Here is a 15887-nt window from a genome sequence, read left to right on the forward strand (position 1 = left end):
TATCCTCAGTACAATCATGCGTTTCACAAAGTGGTAAACCTCCCCTTATTCTTGCTTGTGATAGACTGAGCCTTTCAAGGATGCCCCTTTCATCCTCAACATGACACAATCACCTGTTAACAATTAACTTGTTTTTGGAGTATTTCATAACTTTTCCAGTCTTTTGCTGCCCCTATCCTGACTTGTTTGAAACGTGTTGATGTAACTCATCAAATTCACAATAAGCATATATTAACAAAAGCTATGGCTTAGTTCTCTCTTAAAATCCACACTAAATGATATGTTAAAACTAGTTAGTTTGAGTCTGAATCTGTGTGGTTGTTTGGTTGCACCACAGAGATGTAAGGTACATCTTAACTAACCAAAATATTGTCAGTAAAATGATGCTTTCACTTCCTGTGGCCAACCAGTGAAAGGGCTAACAGCTGAAAATAAATCATTTCTGTCGTTAATCAACAAAAAACAAAAGGTACGTGAAATTGGAAAAAAGCATAATGATAAGGTGATAACTATAACCTCCAACCCTAATCTACAGCTAGTTTCAAATAACAACAGCGGCATTGAGTGGTGAAACTCTTAACCACAACATATGGTAATAGTGATGCTCTAGAATTGGGTGAAGTTGTAACAATATTACAAGCAGATAATGGGGCTACACTTGCAAACTGTTATAAATTAGTATCTAGTTGTTTATTAAATTAGCTTGCCAACACTATAACATTAGTGTCTAATGCCAAATTTAGATGTAAAACAGCCGGTAAAATTCACTCCTCCTCATCCTCCAAGTTATCCAATCTTTCAAAATGATGTGCCATGCTGAAATTTCACAGAGGACTTTACACCTACTGAGGGGTGGCTGTAAAATTTAACTTAATTTTAACTTAATTTTACTTTTACTAACATTGGAACTATTTCAGTTGGTGCAACCCTTTGAACTTTACTACAGTGCAATCTCTAGCGGCACATACCGTAATGTGTCGGTGGAATATCAGCGGTACAACAGCGGCATAACAGCGGCATACCACTCCGAGGAACGGTATAAGAGTCTAGGGATCGGTATATGCCGCTGAGCAGGTGGTTTATGCCGACGGGCAGCAATCGACATACCTTTGGCCACTTTTCGATCTCGGCGCTACTGCATCCCAGTGAGACAATTAGCAGCGCAGGGAGGAAAGGGAGAGAGTCGACAGGACAACTTCTACTCCCCGCAGCTTTTAAACTGCTTTACAGTGATGAGTCAGACAGGGCAAAATGCATAACGAAAGGAGTGGGGTATTTCATAGCCAAATATATGCAGCCTTTTGCCGTGGTGGAGGGTGCAGGATTTCGTTGTATGATTAAAACATTCAAGCCACGATATAAAATCCCCTCCCGCAAACACTTCATCAACACGGTAATTCCCGCACTTTATGAAGAGACCCGACGAGGAATTGTTAGAGTTGTCTGACATAGCCTTTGTAGCGCTTACAAGTGATGGATGGACCTCCAATGCTGCTGAAAGTTTCCTGACTGTGACTGCCCATTACATTACTTGGAATGGGAGATGAAAAGCTCCATTTTACAGACGCGCCCCCTTTATGAGAGCCATACAAGCGAGCATTTCTCTGAAGCAGTGACAGAATGGAAGTTGCAGAGGGGCAGCAGCACAATCCCTGTTACTACAGACAATGCAAAAAATATGGTGAATGCAGTCAATGCAACAGCTAGTCAGGTTCACTATATAATTTTGTGGGAATTTTGGGGGGATTTGCTAAACTATACATTTTTGGAAAGGTTATTGTATAAGGAGTCAGAAAATCAATGTGTGCATTTGCTCAGATGTCTATATAGCGGCCATATTGAAGTTTAAAAAATGGCCACCGTAAAACTTTAATTTGTAATATCTCGGCTTCTGAATAAGCTGGAATGTTAACTGCTAAACCCACATTTTCAGGGTCAGGTAATCCAATGGTGCTGGTTACAAAGCTACAAAACTTGTGTGTGGTTGTTTTCTTGCAATATCATTGTAATGAAAAGTAGTAAGCATTTAATATTCCATGTTCCTCAAAAAACATGCTTTTTTTATCATCCCATTGAAATACATCCACAATATGGGTAAAAAAACTACACATCACAAGCAGTTGGTCAGATAAATCTGAGTTTTTTTATTGAAGAGTTTTTTCTTTGAGTTTAAAATTAGCTAGGGTAAAACTTGGATGTTCTTGAACTATCGACATGCACATTTAGACCACAGTATGATTAAGCAACCTTTTTAATTAGACAGTTTCTATACATCATCATAATCATCATCGCTTTCATGCATCACGGCTTGGGAATCATCATCGTTCTGGCACTGGCTGCTGCATTGACACATGTACATACAGGCTAAGTCCTTAGCTCTGCGGGAGCACCTCTCAGAAGAGCAGTCAGATTTACACTTGCATTGGACCAACTCAAGGATGGCCTTTGGGGCTGGGAGGACTTCTGTGGTCACTGGTTTGACCACAGAGGTTATCTCCTACTCTGCCATGGCAGAGCTTTTTGGGGAGCTCTTTACAACAGAGAGGGAACCACCAAGTCTTTGTCCTGGTTCACTGAGGAGGAGGTCATGTCATACAGGCTCATAGACTGCATTCCTGTGGATGAAAATCCACTTTTATGGTGGAAAAGCAACGAGCTTAAGTATCCTCATATTGCTAAATTGGTTCGACGTTACCTCGCAGTCCCAGGTACATCTGTAACAAGTGAGAGCGTTTTCTCTACAGCAGGGGACATTGTCACGGCAAGTAGATCTCGTCTTTTGGCAGAGAATGTGGACAAACTGATCTTCTTACAGAAGAACATGATAATAGAATGAGCAGAGCTGTGTTGTTGATAAGCAGTGCAGTTTGTGTTAGTTTGGTTTATGCTACATTTTATATTGATGACCTGATAATCTGGATTATTTATTTTGTTATTTTAGATAACACAGTGACACTTTCAGTTTGGTAAGAAATCCAGCCTTATTTTTCTTTGATTGTATTTCAAACACTGCACTTTAATTTCAAGTGGGAAAAAACTTGAGTTTTCCATTAAGAACTGATAAACAGGGACCTAAGTCTAGTGTTGATACAGCCTATGCTTCACTTTATGTTGTTGGTATATAATGCGGTTGTAAAAGTAGTAAAGTTAAATTCTTTTGTATGCACTACAGTAATTAAAGGATTTAAGAGCTTTAAGAGCCATTTTTACTTTTTATATTTTATAAGATATAATTTTTGTAAGAGCCACAATTGATAAATGCAGGTTATATATTTCATTCAGTTCAGTATTTGTGCCCAGTATGCACAAAAGATTCCACTGCATTTTAGGGACAGTGAATAACTATTTGTTCATTTGTTAAAGATAACTTTCTTTGCCAAATAAATGAAAAGCATGTTGGAACTAGCAATGTCTCCTCTCTTGCAGTGCCAGAATCTTACCTACTTTTAACCTAAGACTGTCACAATGATGTATCAAATGTTAGACTGCCTCATTCTTTAAGTTTTAACCTGACTATACAAGACATAATTGATTTTTCTAACGATCAACGTATACCGAACCGAACCGAAAACCGTGACCACAAAACCGTGATATGAACCGAACCGTGGATTTTGTGAACCGTTCCACCCCTAATTGTTATATAACTGATTGCTTCTGGTGCCGATGTCTTTCTCCTAATTTTTGCATTGTGTTTTGTTGGAGTGTCTTATAGAAAGAAGATGACTATGTTTACATTCAGAGAAGAAACCAGTTACTGAAAATCAGGTTTGCATTTACAGGCACTGTTAAAACCATATTACTGTAAAACCCACTAATCCATTCGAACATACAGAAGGTCAATAATCAGATTTCTCCTGGATCTTAACATTATTCAGGAATGATTGCTTACCTCTTTCGTACAAGTTGTGGATTCCTGATTTCTGTGTGTGTGAGTCTCTTCCACAGATATATGGCTAAGACATTAATTTGGTTTGTCAAATTCACTACCCTGATTGCTGAAACCGTAATTTCCATTGGTTAAGTCGCATAAGTTCTGATCCTGACCCAGAGATCCTGACCCACCATGCATCCTGGAAAATGACAAACTTAAGTTTTTAGCCCTAAATCACATAATTACATAATCTCCATCAGTAAACAGGATGCTGTCTGACTCTCTCACTCGGGGGGAGGGAGGCTGTTTTCTGGGGGAAAGTTTACTGAAGTCTCGGTCAGGAGGGCTGACCGTCACCATGAGACAGTAACTACAACAACACAATAGTGAAGGAGACAAACACATGGTTAGTTAAAGTTTTTTGCTGGGGACAGACGCTGTTTTTCTGGCAGAAATGTGACGAAGAGTCGGTAGGACAGACAGGAGGACAGACAGGATGACAGACACTTCTCCACGTATAACTGAGGTATTTTTTCCCTCATATAAGTTGCCAAAGACACTGCCAGTTACTACGTTACTGTTGTTTGGTTCTGTAACGTTGCTTTGTGGTACATTTCTCTTTATTTGAGTGAAGGATCTGTTTAGTCTGTTTTTAGACCATCAGACCGACACACTCCCGCTCTGCGCCGCCAGCTTATCCATTCACACAAGTTTGATTCGTCAGTGCTGCCCCTCTGATACTACCTCTGACATTACCTCCGGAGGGGCTTCAGAGGTGCAGCGAAATTTCACCCCTTGCCGCATCTGAGATTTTCACACAGAGGAGGATGCAGAGAATTGGCGCAAGATCCCTGTACTCAAAGAGCAGTGTGAATGGGGTTAGTGTCAGCAGGCGGCAGCAGACACTGAGTTGCCACCACAGTATTGGCCGTGACACTAGATAGACGAATCAGTTGCCAGATTCTTAAAGCCTGTGACTGTCATCAAAATAGTCTTGAAAAAATCTGAGGCTGTCCTCTTCTGATAGGCCTAATGTTCAGAAGATGTGATCTGGATATTATTTCAACACCAATCTCAACCACTCAACCTGTCTACTTGGAATTTCGTCAGAAGCTGTGTGCATGAATGTGTGGGCATGAGGTTCCATGTGTAACTGTTTAGGGAGGAATGTACTCTAAGATCATGAGATCCCACAGGGATTATAGCAGCAGGAAATAAAAAGCAACAGACAGGATAAGGAAGGAGACAAGAAATCAGCTGCATAAAAAAGGGAAGAAGTGAAGTGTTGGAGCAGACACTAGATGAAAGCCAAGCAAAGAAGGAAAGAAATGTCAGGAATGAGTGACACTTCAAGTTGAGGCATGATTGTGGGGTTCCAAAGAGAAAGGAAACTGACAGTTATGCTCTCTGAAACTAGTTGGTAAACAATGTGTTCACCATTGCACACACACTGAACTTCCCACATACCACAGAGGCCTTCTTTTCAAACTCCTTTAAACCTATAAAGTGCTCCAAGGCAAAACAGATAAAGCTGAAATACAATCTGTCATCTCACTGAGTGTGGACTGGTTCAACTTGTCTGTCTATTGACAACCCAGACGTTACTAGCAGTCAAGAGGGAGTGCTTTATTGTCTCCTGTTACTGGTCTCTACCGTCCACATTTACACACTGAATGTGCAGTGATTCTCTGCTGTTACTCAGCTGCTGTTGTACTGCAGGATTTCTTTGATGGTGCTTTGTATTATTAAGTTTTTCCTCATCCTATCCAGTATTCTTCATTTTCCACAATGACCTGCACCCCTGACTTACACATCATTATGTGGTTGCACTGCATTATGGTCTACAGGGGCAACCGTATTATTATTTATAGGTCTTCTGCAATGAGTTTCTCCCAATTGAAGTATATAAGCTGATCAAATGAAAGCCCAGTCTGCCTGTAATGGAAATATCTTATGCTGGGAAAACCAAGAGAGAAGATGCAGTACTTGATAGAGATCCTAAGGCAGACCTGATAATTCATTAATTCATTAATTTCCAACAGACCAAACTGTGTGTTATTTTTACACTTTCACATATGCATGTCTTTACATGGGTTTCTGTTTCTCAGGCGGGAGAGCTGGTTGTTCACTAATCAAAAGGCCAGTGATTCGTTCCCCAGATCCCTGGCTACTCGTCGTAGTATCCTTGGGTAAGACACTGAACCCCATATTGTTCAATCTGAGGGTGAGTGTGTGTAAATAGTCCATCATAGAAACACCATCATGTAAGAGGTGGTGGATTGCTCCTGATGAGCAAGTCAGCACTTGCATGGCAGCCTCTGCCATCAGTGTATGAATGTGTATGTGAATGGGTGAATGTGACAAGTGCACTATAAATGCAAAAATGTGAAGATAATTTCACGTCAGTCCCTTGAACACCCAAATCCTTTTTACATAAAAGTTGTAAATAGCATGTCTAGCTAGTCTTGTTAGGTTAGACTAGTAAAATCTCTGTTGCACTAACACAGCACAAGACTGAATTGAATGTCATCAGGTGAAGCAGCCAAAGTGAAAAACACTGAGAGCAGTTAAAACATGTCTTGTTCCCTCTTCTTAAGAGCACGTTAATACTTCTCGTCTGAAGCCAGGTGCCATTGAGATGAATGTCACGCAGGTTAATACTTCATGCCCCTGATTTAATTTTGTTTTTTGCATGATACAGTTGCTTTCAATCTCTGTCTCTTGCAGCCCAAACAGAACTACAAAGCCACTTCTTAAGGAAATAAGGTTATGTAGCAGCTGTAGTGGTTAACAGCTGCCACAGCACACATATAGACTGGGTTGCACCAAGAAAGATTATTTAATCTAAGATTATCTTTAATCAGAGTTTAGTAAAACTAGGTTTAAAATGAGTAAATCCAGATTTAAAATTAAGCAGAGCTCTGTTGCAGCATTATCTATTTAAATCTAAAGTTTATTTATGTAAACCAAAACTAAACAGTGTTTAATCAATGTGGAGATGCTACCCAAATTGAAATATATATATGAATAAAATCAATTTGCATGCTGTCAGGACCTAGTACCTATAATGGAAGCCTTTTCAGCTGCTCTGCATTTTTTAATAAAATGCCACATTGTTTGCTAGTTGGCAAAAAAAATGTGCTTAACTGTTCGTTACATCATGCTGGTTTACAGCTGTTTCATGAGACGTGTTGAGTTACTGCTGGTGAAAACAGTTCCTGATTGTGCTGCCTCATAATAAAAGCTCTTCAATGATAAAATGACATAGGACTTTTATTGTGAAGAATTTATAGGAAATTAAAACGGCAATATACCAAATTAGTGGAGCTTTTAATTCAATCAGGTTTAAAAGTTCATCCTTTGTTTGTGTAATCCAGCCATAATGTCTTAACATAAGGCTTTTTTCCCACTTTCCAGCTCCAAGAAAAGAGTTTGTGTGACTTTAAAGCAAACACACACACACACACACATGCGCGCACACACACAAACCAATCCAAAATTACAAAACATGTGATATATTTTCATTAAAATTATATATTACATTTTATCAAAAATTTAATCAAATTCCCCTCAAGGACCAAAAAGGTATTTCTGATTCTGATTCTGCAAATAACTATTAAATAGTTCTAGATTTCAGTAGTAATCACTGTTTCAGAGTGTTCATGAGTGAAAAAAAAAAAGATATTTACTGGTATCCCTGCCCATATTATCCAATCAGGACAGAGAACTCCATAAAGAGGTGGTCCTGTCTGCTTGTGAACACAGAGAGCAGGATCCTCCTGTTTGCTGCTCTGGTGATTACTGCAGCTCGTTCATGTGGTGAGAGGAGGGAGGAGATTGCTTACTGCAAAACAGACAGGAAGTTGGCTAAAACAACAATGATTACAGCAGCTTTAATTTGGTCCAACTAGCAATTATGGGATACTCGCAGTCAAAGAGGGCAAATGGACTTATGCTCTCGCACCTTTAACCCAGTCTTGTGCATGTCCTTGATGCATACAATCAGATATCTGACTGTCCATCATAATTCAAAACCCAATACCATGATGGCAATATGCATGTCTAGTGCTGTTGGAGACATTTCATCTAACAGCTGTTCCAAAAAAGCATACAGACAAATACATAAATGTTGATGTTGTTGATAGAATTGAGATTCAGTGCTCGCTGACATGCAGAGGGGAGAGAGACAAAGCCATGTGCAGTAATCCAGGGTTCAACAATAAGAATTTGGCCAGTTTGACAGCAGCTGCCAATTTCAATGCTGAGCTTGTTGTACAAAGATGACTGTGAGCACTGCAGATGGGTGTAATTATGATACAACTTTAAGGAAAGACCACAGCTGATCTCCCAGCATCCCATGACAGGAGATCAGACAGAGAGAGAAGAAGGGAAAAGAAGAAAAACAATGACTTGGCTACAGCTAGAAGAACTACCTCATCATCATTAAAATTGCGTTGTCTCTTTCTTTCACTTGCATGCAAAAGAAATACATGTGCTAGCATGGTCTTTACTACAGGAGGTGGTGGTGTTGCATTCGTCCACAGGGGCTGCCAGAATCAAAACAAAATGAATGTTCTTTGTAGCTGTGCGGTTTCTGGTGGTCAGTTAAGAGTAGTCCATTGCAGCCCTAGAGGAAATTAGGGCCTCATGCAAGAAAATGACCAAAGAGTGGAAAACTTGCGCTAATAATTGTACTATTTTTTATGGAACATTCTCTTTATGGCCGCATCTGGTCTTCATTTTAAATGAAAATGATTTGAAGTAAAAAAAAAAAAAAAATTAAAAAAAAAGAGAGAATATTGTATTTATATGTAATTCTTTATTCAAATTTTATCAACCTTGGTCACATGTATTGCTCATTCCAGATGGAGGGCTGCAAAGAGCATAGTGGTGCATAGTAAAAGATGTATTACCCTGACAAGGCTCTGCTCTCTGTTTAGATGTGAAAGCTGTATAAAGCATAGTTAACTGTTATTCAGTGCATAATATTGGATTTTGAACCTTAGTAAGTCATAGTTCTCACCTTATATTTGTTGGCTCCAAAAAGCATAGTTTAGTGTAAATAAATGCAAAAACTCAAATGTCTTTTTTGAGGCATACTATAAACAATAAGAAACTCATAAGGTTTTTATCAACAGTTTGTAACACGTTTCTTATGAGTGCTTATGAATGTTCTAACTATAACAATTCTATAACAGTTCTAACAATAAATGTAATTATGTTGCTATTATTAACACTTAAATAGTCTTTAAAACACATAATAATGTTATGAAGCATCTTATTCTGACTTTTAAGGGCCTTATTAGAGATTAACTAAATCTTTTTATCAGAATACTGATGTAAAGCATTACCCTTTGTACTGTAGGCCTGAGGGCATTCTTGCCCTGCCCTGCTCCGTTTTCTCCAGAAGAACAAATGCAGCAGGACACTTTCATGATGAGACTTTAACATCTATTGCCCCAAAAACTTACTATGAAAGAAAAATATGCTTATTTGTCAATATTACTGATGAAAAACGACGTAAACAAACACCCATTTTTAAGGCATTAATAAAGTAGAATTTTAGAAGAGCGACTGTTTTTGCGGATATTTCCTTATTTTTTACTTTTCCTAAGGCAAAACAACTTGCCTGCTTCAGTCAGGCTACCCCGAAGACTTCATACCAGCACAGGCAGCCCGAGCATTTCACACTTTACAAGTTTCAACTTGCACACAGATCAATTTATAATCGAATATAAGTTCTATTTTCTTTCTTTCTTTTTACTCTGTTTGAGAAAATAGTCTACAGGCTATTCAGAAACCCAATAGTGTATCCACACATCAATCAAACAATCAAACGAATCAATGCAGCCAACAACATTCGCCAAGCTTCTGTTTTCTACAGACTAATAACTGTGCACACAGCCTACCTGATCCTTCTCTTTCTTACTTCCAGCTTTTCCACCTCCTCCGTCTCTCTCTTTCTCTTGCTCCTTCATCCTGCGTTGTAGCCTGCAGTCTGATCAGAGAGCTCCGGATCAGCTGTGCGTCTTGCAGCTCCACCCACTGGCTCCATTCCGTTCGGCCCAAAGCTGTAGTCAGCTGCAAACTCTTCCGGGATCAATACATCTGAAGCGAAACGCTTTCCCAAACACAAATGATGCCTCTATCCCACCGTAATAGCATAGACTACGAGCTACACGGACCAAAACCCCGATTTTTACAAAAATAAGCCGTCCTCCGAGCTGGACGGACAACATTGATCTCTATGCGCAGCCGGCAGCCGGGCGAGTGCGCAGGGACCGTCTGCAAATTGCAATACAAGAGCAAGACGCTGCAAACAAAAATCAATAACTCCACTGTTATACAGTACAGAGACTCCAAAATCACTACACACATCAAGGGTCTCCTCATGGTCATACTACAACAGCTGTTTTGGATAAATGTGCCTTTTTATAATTTTGGTGATTTTTTATTGGTATTAATCATTAATATCTACCAATATTAATCAATAGCTGCACTGTTATACAATATTGAGACTCCAAAATCACCACACACACCAAGGTTCTCCTCATGGTCATACTACAACAGCTGATTTGTGCAATGCAGACTGAAAGATCATAGGAACAAACCCAAAAGTTGACGGGTATCATACATATATCATACATGTCATATCATATCCCAGTCGTTTCTATGTGGGTAGATTTTAAAAGTTGCAAAAATTGCAGTATTGGCTACTGGAAACCTTACAGCATATATCCGCTGCTACAACAGTATATTTACAGTTACAAACTCCATCCTTTACGATTGGCGACTGGAGACCTTACGGCATATTTCCGTTATTGCTACAAAAGTATGTACATTTAACAGTGACAAACTATATCCTTGATGAGAAATTAATGCAAAAATTGCAGTATCAGCTGTTAATAAAATTACGACATATTTCCTTTATTGCCACCAACAGTATGTACATTTAACAGTTACAAACTGTATAGTTGACGAGAAATAAATGCAAAAATTGCAGTATTGGCTACTGGAAACCTTACGGCATACTTCCGTTATTGCTACAACAGTATGTACATTAACAGTTACAAACTGTATCCTTCACGAGAAATTAATGCAAATACTGCAGTATTGGCTACTCATAACCTTACGGCATATTTCCGTTTTTGTCACAACAGTATGTACATTTAACAGTTAAAATTTGTATTTTCTATAAGAATTAAATGAAAAAATTGCGGTATTGGCTGCTAGAATAATTACGGTATAGTTCTGTTAAAAACAGTGCATGAATTTTATTACAGTGTGGCAATGTATATTTTCTGGAGTAAACATGTAAACATTGGGCCCACTTACAAAGATTTTACGAAGATTGTGGCATTCATGAATTTTTTCTTATCCAGGATTTATTCTTAGGTAAGAACAAATCCTACGAACACTCAGGAGTACTCTTACGCACATTTCAGTGCCGACATGTTGACATGGTTGTGTTTTCTTCTCTTGTGCAGTTCAATAAAATACAATATTACAGTGATAATTCTGTCATATTTATTTATTTATTCATTTCATATTTTTGGTAATTTACAGAGAATTAAAATTTTTCAAATAAATTAAATGTGCCAATGATTTAACATTAATCAAGTAAATTTGAAATCATGCCATCGATTAGTGATTGATGTTTTATAATAACTAATTTTATTATAACATTTTATATTTTATTTTATTTTATTATAAAATCTGCTTAGACTAAGGTCACGTTTATTCAAACACCTTGCATCTTAACTTATGACTCTCCCTTACCACTACAGGTCTGTAGGATAATCATGGCCTGCTGTGTCCTGTCCCTTCAGCCACAACGCCGTGAGGATGTGCATCCTGACGCAATGATGGGACCAGACTGCAGGTGCGCTGTTCATGTTCGAGCGCAATTAATTGCCCGCTTGTGAAGAAAATGCATTAATATCACAATTTCAGTCTAACAGTCTAATTCACTTTAAAAAAATAAACAAACAAAAAAGACAGACCGGTTTCAGTGCACATCTTTCACATGTTTAAAGTTTTTTTTTCGCTTCACCTGCTGCACTCCAACTGATTTATTTTTTGCTTTTGCCATTTTGTCGCTGTTTGCTCTGTACTACGGCATCAGTGTCCACACAGCCCTGCAGTTTCTTTTATGGGCATTAATGGGCGGCTACCTATGCTAATCCTTTGTTAATTGGACTCACCTTGCACGCGCTCTCAACTTACGAGGAGCTGGCATTCATCAATGTAGGAACACAGCTGCGAACAATTCTGAGGCTTACGAACGCGTTGATGAATCTAAGGAACCTCTTAAGAACAACTTAAGAAAGAATCTAAGAATATTCTTAAGAAGATATTGGTGAATGAGGCCAAATGTGATTTTCCCTGATTAATTTCTTTGTGGTGATTCATTGTTAAAGAAACAGTTTAAAACCAATTTTTAATTTACAGTTTTTTACTGTCATGATTTACATTTTTTCTCAGTAAAATCTACAGAGATGGTTTACAATGTAGTGGATGTTGCAGGAAACTATCTATTTAATTTAACAGAAAGATTGAGACAAATAAGATTAGTGTCAGACAAGAAACTTAAATTAAGGATCAGAATAGCTTGGTCAGATCAAGCAACAAGCAAAATTGTCAGTGGAAGTAAAAACCTAGAACTGTAGAACAATTAGAATCAATTAGATGTAGACTAACGCAAAAACAACAGAAACTATAGTTAAGCCCCTCAACTAGGTCTAAAACTTAGGAATACACTATTTTTCAAGTGATTTCTTCAAACAGCCACTCATCAACAGTGGCTCACTCCTGCACAAACAGACCTCAGAAGAAACAGCACTGGGGTCCACACAGCTTCTTTGTACAGGAGGGCAGGGGTGTTGTTATTGTTGTCAGGGGAAAACACACACACAAGGTAAATTTGTTTATGACCTGACATGTTTAGACATGAAGTCAGAGCACAAATACCCCCCACACACACCCACCCACCCACCCACACACACACACACACACACACACACACACACACACACACACACACACACACACACTTTCTTTGTTTGATGGCTGCTGGTGAGGAGGTGTGCAGGTGAATCCAGGACTGGGCATGAAATGACAGGTGAGTTAATAAAAGGAAAAATTTGGACAGAAATTTAACAATAACAATTTAGCAACAGATGGGAATCTTCCTTTTCAAGGATACCTGTACTGTCCAGACCTAAACCTTCCTATCTCTGGTAAGAGCTAACCAGACTGACCTTCAGTCTCTTCAGTTCGAGGTGTGACATAAGTCACAATACCATGCAGTATCTTCATTGGGTATTGCATCTGCGGTCATCCCCAGACAATCTGTATGGAACCATCATTTACAAGTTCCACACTGGATCTACATAGAAATAAATGTTACACATCTTCATGACACATCCTTTGAAACTGAGGACACAGTTGTTTGTTGTCAACACACACACACGCAGGCACACACACACACACACACACACACACACACACAAACATATATATATTTACAAATGTGGGTACATCATTAAATGAAGTGCTAAACAGATTCATATAATATTTTGAAAGATACCTGATCCTTTGAGTATTTCCATTTGTCTTCTTATATTATGAAGAGATTTTTTGGAAGTCTTGATGCAAAACCGCATTGGGATGTCTGGGAAATCCATAATTGTCATCTTGGCCATCTGTGTGGACAGTGAGACAACTGTGTATGAACTACACATCATCTGAAAAAATGTGGAATTTTACCTTTCATCCTACTGTATATATTTTTATGATAGCTACAGCTGCTTGCAGAAAATCACCTGCATGAAAAAAACTTCACAACTGCTGCCATCTTTCTGGCAGGTGTGGGCTGTCTTGGCAGGCTGCCACTTGATGTCGACCCAGTCCTCCTTCCCAAGCCTGTTTCATCGCATCTTGAAATACTGTCTACAAGATGAAAAGAATATCAAGTTTGTTTTACATTTGCACTTACTCTTTGGCTCTACTAAATCTGGGCACCTTTTATTTTCCCACATTCTATTTAATATTACCCAAATCTGTATGCCGCTTTTCTGGAGTCCTCCAACTCGTTTGTCCCTTGCAATGGATCCACCACAAATATCTGGTTTGACCGGGCATGGAGATACTGTTTGAAAAATAAACATATAATTAAACTACAACAACTGTCTAAATGTCAACAGTCACAACAGAATTAATACTATGGTTATAGGAATTTCTTCATCTTTATACCAAGGATTATAACCTTTGAATAAAAAACCCATGAACCACAAATATGTACTGTAAAGGCACATAGATTTACATGACTAGCTTTATACTCACCACAAACTTCCAGTGAACGTTTCTGACATTTACAAAGCCAATGGCTCCATCATAGTCATCGAATTTGACCTGAAATGTTTTTTTAATGGACAAAGATTACATTTTTTTGTGATATTCACATATGAAAGCAATGTAAGTGGTATACATGTCTTTTTCTCCACAGGACCGAGTGGAAAAATGTATTCTAAATTCAATAAAAAAAAAAAAAACTTTTCCTGTATCACATCACAAGACTGTAGTAACACTAGGTGTGTAAACACAATTAAATTCAGTCTTGTAGCTGCAGCGTACTGGCAAATTTACTGAATACAATATTTATGTTGCTGCTAAGCCTAACCGAAGTCTGTATAGGCCGACTCTGGCCTAACACGTAAAACCACTGTGGGGCTTCATATGGGCGGAAAATGCTACTGCATGACTGTTAAACAGACAACTTGCAGCATCTTTCACGCACATTCAACTTTTTCTTAAGGAAGCTTAGATCTCCTGACATATCTAGTGAGAATGTTTTATCAGTCTTTGTGTTGTTTGTGTTGTTTTATGCTGCAGTCTGCTGAGGAGAAAGCATCAGCCACAAAGATCCAAGGCAGCTGGACAAACTAATCAAAAGAGCTGGCTCTGTGATTGGAACCAGGTTGGACATACGTGACTCATGTAACCCCTAACACGATGATTATGCTGGTCCAATTCGGTATCTTTCATACATTCACGTAGAAATGGCTCATATAAAAATAAACAAATCATTACAGCTGTACTTACATTTTTCAATCCTTGCCTGGCCATCTGCTCTCTTGTTCCGTGTAAAATTACACCAATGGTGTAATGGTTTAACAGGAACAGATGGCCAGCAGTATCCTTTGAGTTTAGGATGGCTCTGATGAAACATTCTATTGCCTATGTACGGGGAAAATTGAAGGGAAATTAATATTACAAAAATGTCAGTTAATGTTGGGGACACTGTCGGCATGTTTAAATAGTTTTGCTTCACTTGAGCTAAGTTTGTCAGAGGTCATTCTACAGACTTTCTGAACTGAAAATGGACTTGGATGTCCAGCACAACTCATGACCTTTTCACGTCAAGTGTTAAAAATTTATTTTTTAATTAATTTAGGGACAACGCATATTAATGAACATTATACAAATGTAAATAGGCCAGATTATAGGCCTCAGGCCTCAAACTCAGGAAATCGCAGTGCCGGAGGTTTAAGTCCAGCTTCTGTTGTCCATCTCTTAAAACAGCAACAACGACCTCCATTGGTTGGCTTGTCAAAAGGGCATCAACCTACAAGAACATGAACAATAAAACTGTAACCACTTTATATAGCAATCCATTCAATATTTTCTATCATCTGTAAATTTATCTCTCCTTGTGCAGAAAGCTAACATAGAACTGTCTGACTTCATGTAATAATTTATAATTATCACAGTAATTATAAAAATCTTACCTCTGTTACAGGATTGGACCCTTTGTTTATGAGGTCATTGCTGCTGTTGTTTTCATCTTTCCCCTGAGCTGATTTTCCCCTCTTTGGCACTGGAACCTTTGTTGGAGCGGAGTAAAACTTAGAGCTTGCTCCACTGGGCTTTGCTCCATCTCTCTTCGCCCAACCCTCTTGAGACTGAGAGATGTCTTTCATTTTCACCGGCTTCAGTAATATATTTTCAACGAAGT

At 38.6% G+C, this 15887-nt stretch overlaps 1 protein-coding gene across 1 annotated transcript in view; it reads right to left on the minus strand.

The window, feature by feature from the left end:
- The window catches only part of LOC311267764 (transient receptor potential cation channel subfamily M member 4-like), a 78231-nt gene extending 68367 nt beyond the window's left edge, over window positions 1–9864 (minus strand). Inside the window, exon 1 of the mRNA XM_084370994.1 lies at window positions 9781–9864. Coding sequence (XP_084227120.1) covers window positions 9781–9849 — 69 coding nt within the window. The 5' untranslated portion in view covers window positions 9850–9864. The remainder of the gene's footprint in view (window positions 1–9780) is intronic.
- Window positions 9865–15887: the final 6023 nt, after the last annotated feature.

This window comes from Pagrus pagrus (genome assembly GCF_965226575.1).
Source record: "Pagrus pagrus genome assembly, chromosome: 13".
NCBI lineage: Eukaryota > Metazoa > Chordata > Actinopteri > Spariformes > Sparidae > Pagrus > Pagrus pagrus.